General features: G+C 40.8%; 1 protein-coding gene across 2 annotated transcripts; it reads left to right on the top strand.

Annotated features, from left to right (window-relative positions):
- The first annotated feature begins 1,375 nt into the window (after window positions 1-1,375).
- Window positions 1,376-12,387, top strand: LOC107094800 (phosphatidylinositol 3,4,5-trisphosphate 3-phosphatase and dual-specificity protein phosphatase PTEN). Of its 2 annotated transcripts, XM_015390684.1 has the most exons (10): window positions 1,377-2,054; window positions 6,583-6,667; window positions 6,760-6,804; window positions 6,906-6,949; window positions 7,079-7,317; window positions 8,309-8,450; window positions 9,890-9,958; window positions 10,540-10,706; window positions 11,767-12,024; window positions 12,112-12,387. In XM_015390684.1, exons 1-10 carry the CDS (start codon window positions 1,976-1,978, stop codon window positions 12,295-12,297), a joined length of 1,314 nt encoding a protein of 437 aa, XP_015246170.1. In that variant the 5' UTR covers window positions 1,377-1,975; the 3' UTR covers window positions 12,298-12,387. The 2 variants fall into 2 exon arrangements, with proteins under 2 accessions (XP_015246252.1, XP_015246170.1); XM_015390766.1 differs by lacking the exon at window positions 9,890-9,958 and having other exon boundaries at window positions 1,376-2,054.
- Window positions 12,388-14,109: the final 1,722 nt, after the last annotated feature.

Here is a 14,109-nt window from a genome sequence, read left to right as displayed (position 1 = left end):
TTCTGGCCCTCTATGTCATGTCATTTGCACAATATAACTATATTTTTGACTTTCAAAGCAGAGCACTATTCTTATGAAGTGTATTTTTTATTTGCATATTAACAACTGCTATGGAGCTGCGATGAAACATGTTATGAGTCGAATTCACAACAAGACAAATCCAGAGTAAAATGCTAGAATTATCCTAGGTCTAAAGGAATCTGCATCAGCTTAAAAGCATGCAATGGTTTATAGAAACATTAGCTGTAGGTATAAAGTCATGAATCATTTTTAAGCCTTAAAGATACACTATGAACATAGATCCTTTAAAGTCCGAGACAATGTGTGTCAGTATTTTAAACCTCACAGGGATTAAAAATTCAAAGTTTGTTTATTTAAATCTTAGTTGAACAAAGCCAGTGGTTATCGCATTACAGATAATATGTAAAGGTGGAAAATACATGCAAATATGGATGCATGCATGCATGCATGCATGCATACATACATACATACATACATACATACATACATACATACATACATACATAAGTAGTAAAAGTAGCAATAAAATGGGGAAAAAAAAGGTTAACAGTACCAAAATACTACAGCTTTGGGCAATTCTGTTCATGTAGGCATCACCACAGTCACCTCTAGTGGCAGAAATTGTTTCAGCACCTCTTGCATTTGTCGATGAAGTCATTCTCAAAACGATTGGGCAAATCTTTAAAATCTTATATTGAATAAACGCATTTGAAATTAAAATTTTTTTTTACCTCCCCAACCCACTTGAGAAAAAGCAGTTTTTTGAAATTTGTGATTAAAACGATTAATTAATTTCTCTTTCTATCATTAAATGTCTCTATTTATCAGACACGGCTACCATGCTTAAAATATTCGCTATATTAAAAGTACAAATGCTATAAAAGTTGTGTTTTATCAGTAATTCTTTGTTGAAATTATATCTGAAAAATATTGTAGAATTTAATTAACTAGTTAGCTTGCTTAAAAAAAGGTTTAGCAGTATGGAAATACAATAAATTTCTTTTTGATTTAGTAGTTACCATGACATATTTTATATTGTGTAAAATGACAGTTAAAACCACAAGAAGTGACATTATGTTGGAAACTTCCCTAATTACAGTCACACGTGACCAGTTTGACAGAAGGGACCGATGCAGATACATTTTTATCCTTCCGCCTGAGGTACAGAAAAGTAATCCTTTAAATCTTTTTTTTATTTTGCACTTACAATATTTTTTATTTTAAAAAGCGGATAAAGTTATTAAAATCCGCATTTAGTCATCTAACGCTCTCCGAATTTCCATTTTTGTTGGGACTATATAGCCTCGGCGGCGGGATACATGTTGTAAAGTGCTAGCCTGCTCTAGCTTCTTTTTTTCCTTCGGTTGGAGGCCATGATGGGAGCCTGAGAGTTCAGCTGGAGCGAGAAAAGAAGATGATTCACCGGGACGAAACTGTCAAATCAGTTCGAGCGGATTTATGAGCGTTGTATAGTCTATATACATCTAAGGTGGAGCCTGTCACTTTTTTAATTTTTTTTCTCAAATGTGTTCTTGGCAATCAGTCGATGACAATGTTGAATCGTTAGGAGGTTTTTGGATCGAAAAAGGAGGTAGCATTAGCCACGCTAGCTGGCTACGTCTCAGTGACTGGATACTGGTTTTGAGAGCCGGTGAGTTCTCTAACCTCATCGCTCGGAAAACGGCGGAAATCTTACGAGTTTTACCCGAGGATAACTGCATGTATTTTAACCGGGAGCGTTTGCACGACGAATCGCAGGATTGGGAAAGTCGGGCCTGCGCCGAGGAACGGAGCAAGGCCCGTCTTTATGATCCAGAGGAAGCCTTTCTAATCCCACCGACAGCCACTGCTCTGTGCGAGGACCCGCAAAACACGGCAGTCAGCTACCGAGAGGACTGAATAAACTTTCACCTCCCCCTTCCCCACATAAACTCATCTTGTATCACCTGCTACGATGGCTGCGATTATAAAAGAAATGGTCAGTCGGAACAAAAGGAGATACCAGGAGGACGGTTTCGACTTGGACTTAACGTGTATCCTTCTCTGGTCTCCGCAGTGTTGGGTGCCATTGGTTTGTATTAAGGCTTTGTTGAATGTATTTGCAGAAACGGGGCCAAAAACGTCTGCGGGGGAACGTGAGGTCGGTGAGCTTCCTTGCTGCCTAAGTTAGCTGTGGGCTAGTTGCTTTGCTGTCACCCAGCATGTTGGAAAGAGGCTGGATCTGTCAAAGCAGCCAGCAGAAATGTCACAGGGATTATTAAAATCTGCAATCTCCCCCTTCTTTCCAGGTATGTTAGTTTTGCCTGTAATGCAAATTAGTTGAAAAGTGTACAGATTCTCAGATTATTATTTTTTTTATTAACTCATTGGATTTCGGGTTGCAGCTGGGAGCAGTTGCAGAATCCTCTGCATTACTCGTTCTTCTGGTTTATTATGGCGGAGTGGCTCTAATGAATGAGATGGGGAACTGTCTAGGAAGTGAAAGTTCAGTAAATCACCACGATCCACCCATCTCTTCTTAATTTATTTATGATCAAATGCCTGTTTGTAGGTGCTTCGTGAGGGCTGGGTTGCAGTTTGGCTTTGAGGAAGCAGGTAGTGTTGTTGATCTGGTTCACTGTAAACTAGAAACCAGATTAACAGCTGATTTGGTCCACAATGCAGTCTGCATCATAATATGACGTTTGAGGTCATTGTTGAATTTCAATAGATCAATTTGGCATCTGATGTAAAGATGGCACACCTAGGAGTTGGAAAAATGTAATTTTATCCAGATTTGAGTTCAGTATACTATTTAGGGTTATTATGAAGCTGTAGATGCTACATATTGTGAAATAGTTTTTTCATTGATCTATTTTCACATTCAAAGTAAGTTGGTAAATTCAGCTTTAAGTGGTTATTAAGCTATAACCCATCACTGTTTTAGTAGCTTGAGAACAGCATGGCTTGTTTTTACTAGATGCATTGATCAGGGGAACCCTTGGCTGGTTCCCATTTGTACTTTGCAAAGTCCAACTTGCCAGATGCATTTGATTTATTTCCCCCCCCTCCTTTAGGACTTGCAGCCAATTAACAAACCATGCTTCAGACTCTTTGGTTAAGTTTTAAATCTAACAGTAAATGAAGGACTTAAAAGATCATCCCTGGTGGTGCTTCAAAGCCTTCATCTGATTTATCTTCAACTTAGAAAAAAAGTACACTAAATGGCATGCTGTCATGATGACTTTATAAAAAGACACAGATTCTTTTTTTATTCTGTTTCAATGAAAGTAAAATCAGATCTGTGTTGTTGTTTTTTTCCCACCAGCTGATTATTGTATCTTAAGCTTGGTGTGATTTCTTGTTGCCTTGATTTAGCTGTTGCCTTCAGACACTAACCTTGTGATGCATGTGTTACCATACATTGCTGCACGAGGTCAGACGTCTTATCACCTGGTTTCATAATATGGTAAAATGAATATGTCTTTCAGGGGGTGGCAGGACGCTGCGGTGTGCCTGTCTGTGCCCTGATGCAGGTGTTAAAGGGAGGGGGGTGGCTTCTACCCAAAAGTGTCTTTTCATTGAGGTCTCCCGCCAGTTTAGATGTGGGTACTTTGTTGTTGATGCATTTTATCATTTTTTATTTCATTTATTTTTTTGAGCATTGCATCTAAAAACCTTACAGGCTCTCTCTGCAGTTATGTAATGCAGTATCACAGTTCTGGGAATTGCCCTTAAAATAGAGTTGCCGGTGATCTTGTATCAGTGTTGCTGTCTGAGTGCTCTCTCTGGTTCTCCCTCTCTTTTCAGCCTTTTCAACTCACAATCTCCTTTTTTTTGGTTCTTTTTCCTTAACTACTCCCACTCCAACTCTTCCTCCTTGTTCTTTGCCCCCTTTCCTGTCCTCTCCTCCTCCTCCTTGCTTGGTTCTCTGTGCTTCCAACTTTCCCTTTACCCACCCCTCCTCGACGTTGCTTGAAGTTGTGGATTTGGTGTATGGATAAAGCTCAGGCAGGGCTAGCTTTAAAGAGGAGGCGTGCCTTAAGCAACAGATTAATTTTTTTTCACATTCAGGCGTACATTGGGGTCCTATATATGCATTTCTTCCCAGCTGAAGAAACCAAGCCTCCTATCTCTTTGACCGAGGCTCTCCTGGGAGTTTTGGACTTTTTTTTATTTATTTATAAAAAAAATTTTTACACCGGAGGCTGGACTAACCCGTTAGATGTGAATCTAGAACTTAATTAGGTATTTGAAGCATATATATATATATACACACACAATTAGGGGATAATGTATACAAAGGTTTCTAAAAATGACAGTTTAATTTATTGTAGTTGAGTTTATTTTATTTTTTTTTTACTGTTTCCATGTATCAGCGAGATGCCAGAAAATTGTCCGTTAGTTAAGTTTGCATTGATTGGTCACTCACTACTCACCACCATTAAGGTAAGGCTGACTGGAAGTCTCAGCACTGGAAGTGTGAAAAACTTCTTTAACATGGCTGTTCACACAGTTTTTTTTTGTTTTTTTTTCCTTTTTCCTTTTTTTTTTTTTTTTTTTATGTGACCACTATAGTTTGAAAGTCCACGGCCCCAAATTGACCCAAGTACGCGTCTGTGTTGTTACTTAGTTGTTACACGATGGGAGCCGGCAATAACTAGTCCACAAAAAAAAAAAAAATATCTATATTTAGTGGCCTTTAGTGCAGCAGTGGCTGCTGTCTGTGTGGATGATTGCCAGAGTTGGAGAAAGGATGTGAAAGTTGGTTAAAAGGCCACATGGGGACCATTTAGATTGTAGATTCTTTGAATTCTATCCAATAGATATGCACTTTATTTATATTTTGCAGAATTTTAATTTTTTTGGAGCTCTAAATTAGGTGACTCGGACTTCCATGAAGCCAGGTAATTGGGGATTGCTTTTTTTGGCGGGGGTTTAGGTCACACTTCTTATTATGGAGCTGATTGTTTTCTTTTTGCTAACTAAACATGTTTATGTGTGAAGCACTAATTCAAGTGTTTGGTTTACGCATTAATGGTGATGGTTTCAGGTTTAGTCCTCCTATCCAGTAGGTGGCACTCACACTCGTCCACTGTTGCGTCCCCATGATATACTATTTACCATTCAACCAACATGTCCTGACAGGAATTGCCACCCTTTGCATTACTTCCAAAAGTTTGCACCGATTCCTGAACTCTGTCTCAGGTGACTTTAACCTATTATACACAATATTGCTGCAGAATCTCTTCGTCTCAATGTTTGCATCGAAACCTGAGCTAAATATTTATATTCCCTTGTTGTGAGGGATTGCTGAAGAGTCGATGATTGGATGCAATCAGCAGGTTTTCCTTTTTTATTCTGCACCTTTCGAGATGTTTAATAGGTTTGTTATAAAAGCTGCAGCAACGACTCTTAAATATGAAGTAAAACATTTAGATCAGTTAAAGGTGTTACATTTTTGGAGTTCCTTTACCATCTTTTAAATTAAGGTAATAAAATACATTTTTATCGTACAGTTTAAGCAAATCCTATTAAAAATTATTTTCACACAAGATACTTTAAAATCTTGGACTGGTTTTCTCTGTTTGGCTTCTTGAATTCATGGGCCATTAGTTCTGTATGTTTCACCCCACATACAGTTGACCTTTAGTTCCTGTTCTCTCAACCTGCAGGTCTGTTGATTAATGACAGATTCTGTCCGTTTTTATTTTCTGATCAAGCAGCTCAGATGTGTGTGTGAAATTGTTCTGACCGGATTCAAATCGGAGGAGATGCGTCCAAACGAAACATATTCCATTTCTGTCGTTTTGACACCTCGCCACACAGGGTGTAAGAGATGGCGCTCTTTCAGCTAGTGGTTACAGTGTGAAATCCTGCAGCACACGGCGATGAGCAGGCTTTGGTTGCAGGTAGGCGTTGCAGTCGCGGTTCTAAAGCATGCATGCTAACCGAATTTCTCTTTTCAATTCATCACAATTGTGACACTTCACCTAAGAATTTGGTCCCACTTTTAGACCCGCTCCATGATCCTGCAGATGAGATGCATAAAAATGTAAAACAGAATCCTACTTTTATCTGTGGCTGTGCTGCAGCTTTCCAGCCGTTACACAAAGCATGTCTGTTTGAATCTTTTTTTTTTTTTCTTTATCTATCATATGACGTCATGATGCCCGCTCCCGGTCTAACAGATATTCAAATTAGACCTCTAAACTGATAAGCCGCACATTTGAACTCGTCCCGATATAACTTTTGCACTCTATAAATAGATTGCAGGTCAAGGAGCGGAGACACTGTGTGCTCCCACATGTGGGGCCTGGCTGTGGCAGGAGTACTGTTGCTCCTGTCCTCTCTGCCTCTCACCGTCAAGGCCATCTGCCACGAGATGCAAATATCCACACCGATCAAGGCCCTTTCTGTGTTCCCATCTTTCCATAACAACCAAGATAACCTCAAATTGACATTGACGGAAACTTTAATAAGGCCTGCTGCTCATCTTTGTATTCATGTAAAGAGATTTTAGGGGGGGGGGTTGTCATGAATTTCTGTCGGTGTGTCTTTTTCTTAACTCCTGCTGAACAGATATCTATCCAAACATCATCGCTATGGGCTTTCCAGCAGAGAGACTTGAAGGCGTGTACAGAAACAATATAGATGATGTAGTACGGTGAGTGATGGTTTACTCTTTATTTCATATGATTTATAGATATATTTGATTTGCAATTCATTATAGTTTTTTTTTTTTTTTTCTTTGCACAGGTTTTTGGATTCCAAGCATAAAAACCATTACAAAATCTACAACCTGTGAGTGCTCCTCTGTACTGTTTGTATCTCCTCTAATTTGTGTTTACTTAGAAACTTCCTCTGCGTGGCGGCTAACTGCAGTTTGTCTCTTCCCTTTTCAGCTGCGCAGAAAGACACTACGATGCTGCCAAATTTAACTGCAGAGGTAGGCTGCTTTATCTCATCATCTTTGAATTTTTAGAAGCTGTCAAAATGGTCACTTTTCTCACGCTCCGTCATCCGCTTGCCTGTTTTCGTTTTCTTTCTGACTCTGCGTGGGCTGGTCACGCATCAGTTGCACAGTACCCCTTTGAAGACCACAACCCCCCTCAGCTGGAGCTGATTAAACCGTTCTGCGAAGACCTGGACCAGTGGCTCAGCGAGGACGACAATCACGTGGCAGCCATCCATTGCAAGGCCGGAAAGGGCCGCACCGGAGTCATGATCTGCGCCTATCTCCTCCATCGGGGCAAGTTCACAGACGCCCAAGATGCCCTCGACTTCTACGGTGAAGTCAGGACACGGGACAGGAAGGTGAGAGTGGAGGCTCTACCCGTTGGTGTCAGTTGGCCGCCATGACTGGATTTTTATAAAATAGGAAATTTCAGGTTCTTTGTTCCCTGTCCATCCTTTTATTGCATACTTTCTAATTTAATTTCCTCATTTTACTGTATATCCATCTTTGTCCTGTCCTTCCTTGCTACCTTCTTTCCCCTAGCTAATGTCTCTTAGCTCTGTTGTATCACCCTTTTACATTGTTTCCCCCCCCTACGTTCTTATTTCTCTCTCCCCCCCCACCCCTGCTTTTTTGCCACCCATTCCTCTTTTCTTTTCCCCTTTCCTTTATTTTCCCTCCTGGTGTCATTCCTCTAATACCCTAATTCTTTCTTTCCCTGTAACCCTAACCCTTCAACCTCACTTCGTCTTTTCTTTCCATGTCTCCTTTCTTTCTTCACTCCATGTGTCTATCCTTCCCTCCTTCGTTCCTGTTCTACTCCTCTTTCCTCTGCCTTTATTCATCCCCATTTTTAATTGAATATAAAGGTTTAAGAACTCTAGGAAGTAGAGTCTGGAGAAGTTTATAATGTAACAAAGTGTGTAGGAAACCCTGTCCTGATCGTGGCCATGGGTCCCTGAAGGGTTGACGCTCTGGCCTTGTCCTGTATTTTGTGTCGTCTTGAAAGGTTCTGTCTGTAGGTGTTTGTTTTCCAGTGGTGCATATACACCGAACGATTCCAGCAACGTACCGATCAATTTTTATGTTACCTATATGTAGAGGTGCGTTCAGGAGCACAGCAAAGCGTTCGATAGAATCCGGGTTCACCTCATTGATGGGGCATCAGCAAGCGGCAGATTATGTGGTGAAGCCCCAGGAGTGGAGCTTGACTCCCGCCATACTTCTGAATGTGGTGGCTGGAATAGTGTTCCCTGTGACAAACCATTACAGATATTTGAGCCCCCTAAAAGGCGTTTACTTTGACATAGAGGTCGCTTATTGAAAATGTCAACGTGTTCTGTGTTGCAGGGGGTCACCATCCCGAGCCAGCGAAGATACGTCTACTATTACAACTACCTGCTAAAGAACCAGCTGGAGTACAAACCGGTGGCGCTGCTGTTCCACAAGATGGTCTTTGAGACCCTCCCCATGTTCAGCGGGGGCACCTGCAGTGAGTTCAAGTTCATGTTCAGATTCGGCTCTAAGTAGGACGTAGGCGGCCTGCTGCTGCTGAGAACAGGAAGAGAGGGATTCAGTAAATCTGCAGTTAGCAGAGTGGGTTATCCCCTGATGACCTGTGATTTTAAAAAAGAAAAAAATCCACCTTTGGTCAAATTGGTCCGCTATGTTTGGACTTTTTACAGATAAGTGCAGCTTGATATTGATCATTTCTTTCTTCTGCTGCTTTCAAAAAGGTTGAAATCTTGTTTTAATGCTTTAATAACTGTTGCTTCAGAACTTTACCAGTGAGCTTTTAAACAGACCCGGCTTTAAAATTGCTGCTGCAAAAACAATACTATTTAATTTAAAAAAAATACATGAATGTGGTCAGGTAAAATATTTAGATGGAAGTAGATGTTGGCGACATTAAATACGAATAATCTAATCTGTCTTTACAGCAGCACGTCACTGGGGAAGTGGAGGCCAGTGCACACAAGCTAAAGGATGCTTCCACAATATCATGATCCGCTCTGTTTTACTGCCTTAAAACCAGGAAGTGGCTCAGAGATAGAGGAATTAAAACGTTTTAGTCACTGCTTCCTTTTTGCATACAATAGGAGGCCACTCATCTTTATAAGTCAGTTATAAGTTATCTTTATTTACACATCATTTTGTGTTTGCTCTGAGCCCAGAGGGATGTGGATGTTGTAAAGCAGCGTGTCTGCGCTAACATTCCCTGTCATTGGTCACCTGTTTCAGTGACGAACGTTAAAACTCATGGCAGGGCTCCTAACAGTGTGACGTTTCTACCGTTTGTGCTGTTTAGTAACACTTTGTGTTTAAAAGAGAGTTTTAAAAAGAATCCAACAACTCGGCCTATGTGCTGCAATGTGTGTGAGTCACCCGAGCTGCTCTTGTATCTAAATTTGTTGGTTTCTTTTTCGAAGCTGTTGGTCAGAATAAAGAAGCTCTTCTTCCTTCATATTTGTGGCTTTCGCCTTAACACTGGAATCTGCTTTTAGGCTCTGACTTTATTGATCATTGTCTTTCCTGCTTTTTCTCCCTTTTAACTAAAACCAAAGCCCTATTCTGAGAAAAATAACCCCAGATTCTTTTTTTTTTTTTTTTTTGCTCTACAATCCAGTAAAAGAGGCTCGATTATTTTGTTCAAAATAGCCTCAAATCACGCATAAAACACACATCTGATGTTTTATTTCATTGATCTGAAGTTCCCTCTTTGCTGCTTCCCCTTTGTGCATCTCATGCCCAATTGACGCCTTTTCAGAAGTGAAAGACGCCCACCTCCTGTAAAGTTACACAATGCATGTTTAGGACAACATACCGTGATGCAAACGTGTGAATATTTTTCTGTTTATGCCTGCTGTGCTGTGAAGCCCCTGACCGGCCAGCCAGGCCCTGCTTGTGATGATTTCCTTCTTTCTCTCTAAGGGGACAGTACCGTTAAAAACAGGAGCGAGCCGACCCCTCAGGGCTTCAAGAAAGGGAATTGGCATTGGGGTAAATGAGCCTTTCATCCATTATTGTTATTTTACTCATTTGCTTTTATACGGCCCCAGAGATCGGCCAGGCAGGAGTAGTTTAAAGGTAGACGTGTTGCCTGGCAGGGATATAGAAGATGTTAAGAGGAATATGAAGTCATATCCAGCACCACCCCCTCCCCCCACACCCTGACAGGAAAAGGAGAGGGTAAAATTGGTCAAAGTGCAAAGTTTTGCGCTCGCCTAAAACTAAACCATATCTGTCAGAATAGGGTTCTATGTCTCTTATTCTGCCTTTTTTTTTTATGTTCCTTTTTTTGGTGTAACATTTTGTGATGTGTTACTTACCTTTCTCCTCTCACATTGTTTACATTAAACTGTCACTTTTTGAACTCACTGGGTGGGCAGGAGGTGGTGTGGTGCTGTCTATTGTCCAGCTTGTGTAATAACAGTGGGAATGCCCTGTCTTGCTCTCCTTATCCCCCCCATCACCATTTCTCACATCATCCCCACTTGTTCCTTTTGTTTTGTTCTTTCTTTATTTGTTGCCACCTATCTCACCTCTCATCCTTTGGGGGAACATGGCCGCTGTTTCCGTAGATCCCCAGTTTGTCGTATACCAACTCAAGGTCAAGATCCACACGTCCAACCCAGCTCACACCAGAAGGGAGGACAAGCACATGATCTTTGAGTTCCCCCAGCCGCTGCCCGTTTGTGGAGACATCAAGGTGGAGTTCTTCCACAAGCAGAATAAAATGATGAAAAAGGTTAGTTTACTTTTTTTTTGTTTGTTTGTTTTTTCTTGTGTGTTGAAAATTTAAACCGGTTATTAGAGCCTAAAAAAAGGTGATGATCACCTTTCTGTTAATGAATGGAAGCATAAGGAGAAAGGATTCAGTCAAATTGAGCAGATTCACCAGTTCATCAATTTCTAACTATTGTAGAGTTTTTACTGTGGGGATTTTAACCACTTCGGGTTTGTCTTTCAGAACTAACAACCTTTGAAATATAGATTTCTATCCTTCCTCTACCAATATATCAGGGCGGTTTGTTTTAGAGAGGAGGAAACGGGGTGTAGCTACTATAAAGTAGTCGACATTTTAAGGCCGTCTTGAGGCTCCTAAAGTAGCAGTTAGCATGATTGGTTAGGGTGTAACAAGAATATAATATAATACTGCACATTTCTCATCATTGTGAAGTAGGGCTGGGCAATTAATTGCATTAGCAATATAATCGCAATTTTCAAATCGCAGAGGCACCCAATTTTAGTCAAATTACATTTAGCAAGAGTAAGACATCACATTTCTCTCTCAGCCTTTTAGGTGGCTGTTAAAGCTGGTTTGCAGTGAGATGCAGCTAGCTTGTAGTTCATGCATGATGGTAGAAGGTTACAGTACAGTCCTGCAACAATAGAATGTGGAGAAGCAAGCTTTCAAAGTCATAAAAAAAGGAAATCCTTCAGTGAAATATCTACATGCTTGTGGTTAGTGCAAAAGACAATATTGGTTAAAAATAATTCTGATCTAGATTTTTGGCAAAGTTGTTCAGCCCTATTGTGAATTATGTCTCTGGAGGTGATGTCCTTTGAAGCTGTATTTTAAAGTTAGTCAGGAAGTTACTGTCAGGATGTGTGACGCATATCGGACTAGCCAACACACACCATTTTAAAGATCGTTTATAAGTCAAAAAAATAACATACAATTAGTTAATTGCTTGAGCCAACAAAAAAAAAAATTGCCAGATTCTAATCGATTTTTCTTTTTTTCCCCCAAATGCTGTTAAAAAAATGTGTCCTTTTTTTTTTTTGTCACCATCTTTCAACGTCAGGACAAAATGTTCCACTTCTGGGTGAACACGTTCTTCATTCCTGGACCAGATGAGAGTGGGGAAAAGATGGAGAACGGGGCGGTGAACAATACGGAGAGCCAGCAGGGAGGACCGGGTCAGGGCCAGCAGCAGAACGCAGAGAGCAGGGACGGCTGCAGGGAAGGGGACAAAGACTACCTCATCCTGACGCTCACCAAGAACGACTTGGACAAGGCGAATAAAGATAAAGCCAATCGCTACTTCTCTCCAAACTTCAAAGTAAGTACCGACTGGTAGCTCATTTCCTGTAGAACATCGACGTGCTGCTGAAGAACGTGGATTAACTAGTCTGCTCTCCATTTCCAGGTGAAGTTGTATTTTACAAAAACCGTGGAGGAGCCTTCTAATTCCGAGGCTAGCACTTCGACGTCCGTCACCCCAGACGTTAGCGACAATGAGCCAGACCATTACAGATACTCTGACACCACTGACTCTGATCCGGAAAATGAACCTTTTGATGAAGAGCACCACACGCAAATCACAAAAGTGTGAACTCTTTTTAAAGCAGGAAAAGAAGAAATCATACACCTGAATTTAAAAACAAAAAAAAAAAAAGGAGAAAACTTGAATATAAACTCAAAAGAAGAACCTTTGTCCCTTTTCCTCCCCCAGATGGCAATAGAATATCATCATGTCGAATGCCAATTTTAGGGGAAAAAAAAAGATAAATATCCTGACCAATATATTGTTTTGTTTGTATTATTTTTCTTTTTTTTTTCTTCTTTTTTGGCAGGGCAGTGTACCATGTGCTAGGTATTGACACTGTTGCCCCATGGGAAAAGGTGCTGTAGCTATAAAGATGTGTTTATATATATATACATACATACATATATGTATATACATATATATACATGCGTATATAAACAAACTTTTTTTTTTGTGTCAAAGACAATGGAAAGAGTACCACAATCAGGAGATGGGAGTTGAAGTGTGGGAGAAGTTGGAATGAAATACTAGAACTAGAACTATGCTGCTCCTTCTCCTGTCTAAACCAAGGCCAGTGCTGCAGTCACTTTGTTTCACTCCCCCCTCTTCCCCCCAATGACCCCCCACTCCCCCCCAAATCTTTTGCTCTTCCCTTCTACCCTCCTTTCTTATATTCCTTTACTGTGAATGCTTCTTGTGCTCTTTGCAGGCTGTCTCATGTGACTTTTGGCCTTAGTGCAGTGCAAACTGCATGCAGGCAGTGGGTTGGGGGGGGGGCGGGGCGGTTGCGAAGAGGCGGTGATTATGTTCAAAGCATTGCCATTCCTGTTCCCACTGTGTATACGTTAAATTATGCAGAACAAGGCATCCCATGTAATTGTTAATGTTTTTTTATCCTAAGATAATAAAATATAATACACAAAACAGCAGGGAGACCGGAAAGTGTTTGCAGTAATGTCAACACTACATTATCTTTTTTTGTTTTTGTTTTTTCTTAGCATGTACTGGAATTTGAGTCCATCCCAAATAAATGTATGCAATGTTGTCATTTCTTACAGAATCCAGCTTTGAGATGCGTCTTCTGCATTGGGTTCCCCAGTGCTTTTAGTCATGTTTAGAGAATACCTCTGGAGGTTTGTCATTTCTCCTTTAAGCTCCCTGCTAATGAAAGTGGATAGGGTTGGCTTTCGATATACTAAAATAAAAGTTTCTTTCCCAAGGGATCATTTCAAGTGACAACACCCAAGACTGCATAGTTAAAATGTGGCTAAGTTGGAGTATGTGCAACAAGTTGGGGAGGAAAACGAGCGCCAGCGTTGGTCTCGGTAAGGGGAAATATGCTGTAAAGCAGGTTGTCGATGCAGCTGTTCCAGGCGCGCTAACAGTAACTTCCTGCTTTAAAAGGTCACGGCTGCAAATAGTTTGGACCCAAGGTGGAGGACTGATGGGAGGATTGTTATTAAAAGTTCAACTGAAGGGCCTCTTTTGTCTGTATTGCTAATCTGTACTAGAGCTGCCATTTTCTTTTCTAATTTGAATCTCATTTTTGAGCTGAAAGCAGCTTGACCTCACGCTAAACCGTGAGGATTGCACGCAAAGTGGCCTCTGCTGGTTAATCGAGGCAATCTCTTTGTGGAATGACGGGGAAAAAGGGAAAGTTTATCCAGCCCCGGAGGGAGAGGCCTCGGGGTGCAATCCGGCTCTCCAGACCGGCCCGACTCAGAAATAAGACTAACAGGATTTATAACCATGTCTGTATGATGGGAGAGCAAGACCCTGGAGGCAGCATGGCCCAAAGCCTTCTGATAATAAAATAAAGTATGAATTAAACATATACATAAAAAAAAGATGTTTAACCCCTCGAGGTTACTGGCACAT

Source organism: Cyprinodon variegatus, unplaced genomic scaffold (genome assembly GCF_000732505.1).
Source record: "Cyprinodon variegatus isolate N-32 unplaced genomic scaffold, C_variegatus-1.0 Scaffold1, whole genome shotgun sequence".
NCBI lineage: Eukaryota > Metazoa > Chordata > Actinopteri > Cyprinodontiformes > Cyprinodontidae > Cyprinodon > Cyprinodon variegatus.
This window is presented reverse-complemented; position numbering and strand designations above follow the sequence as displayed.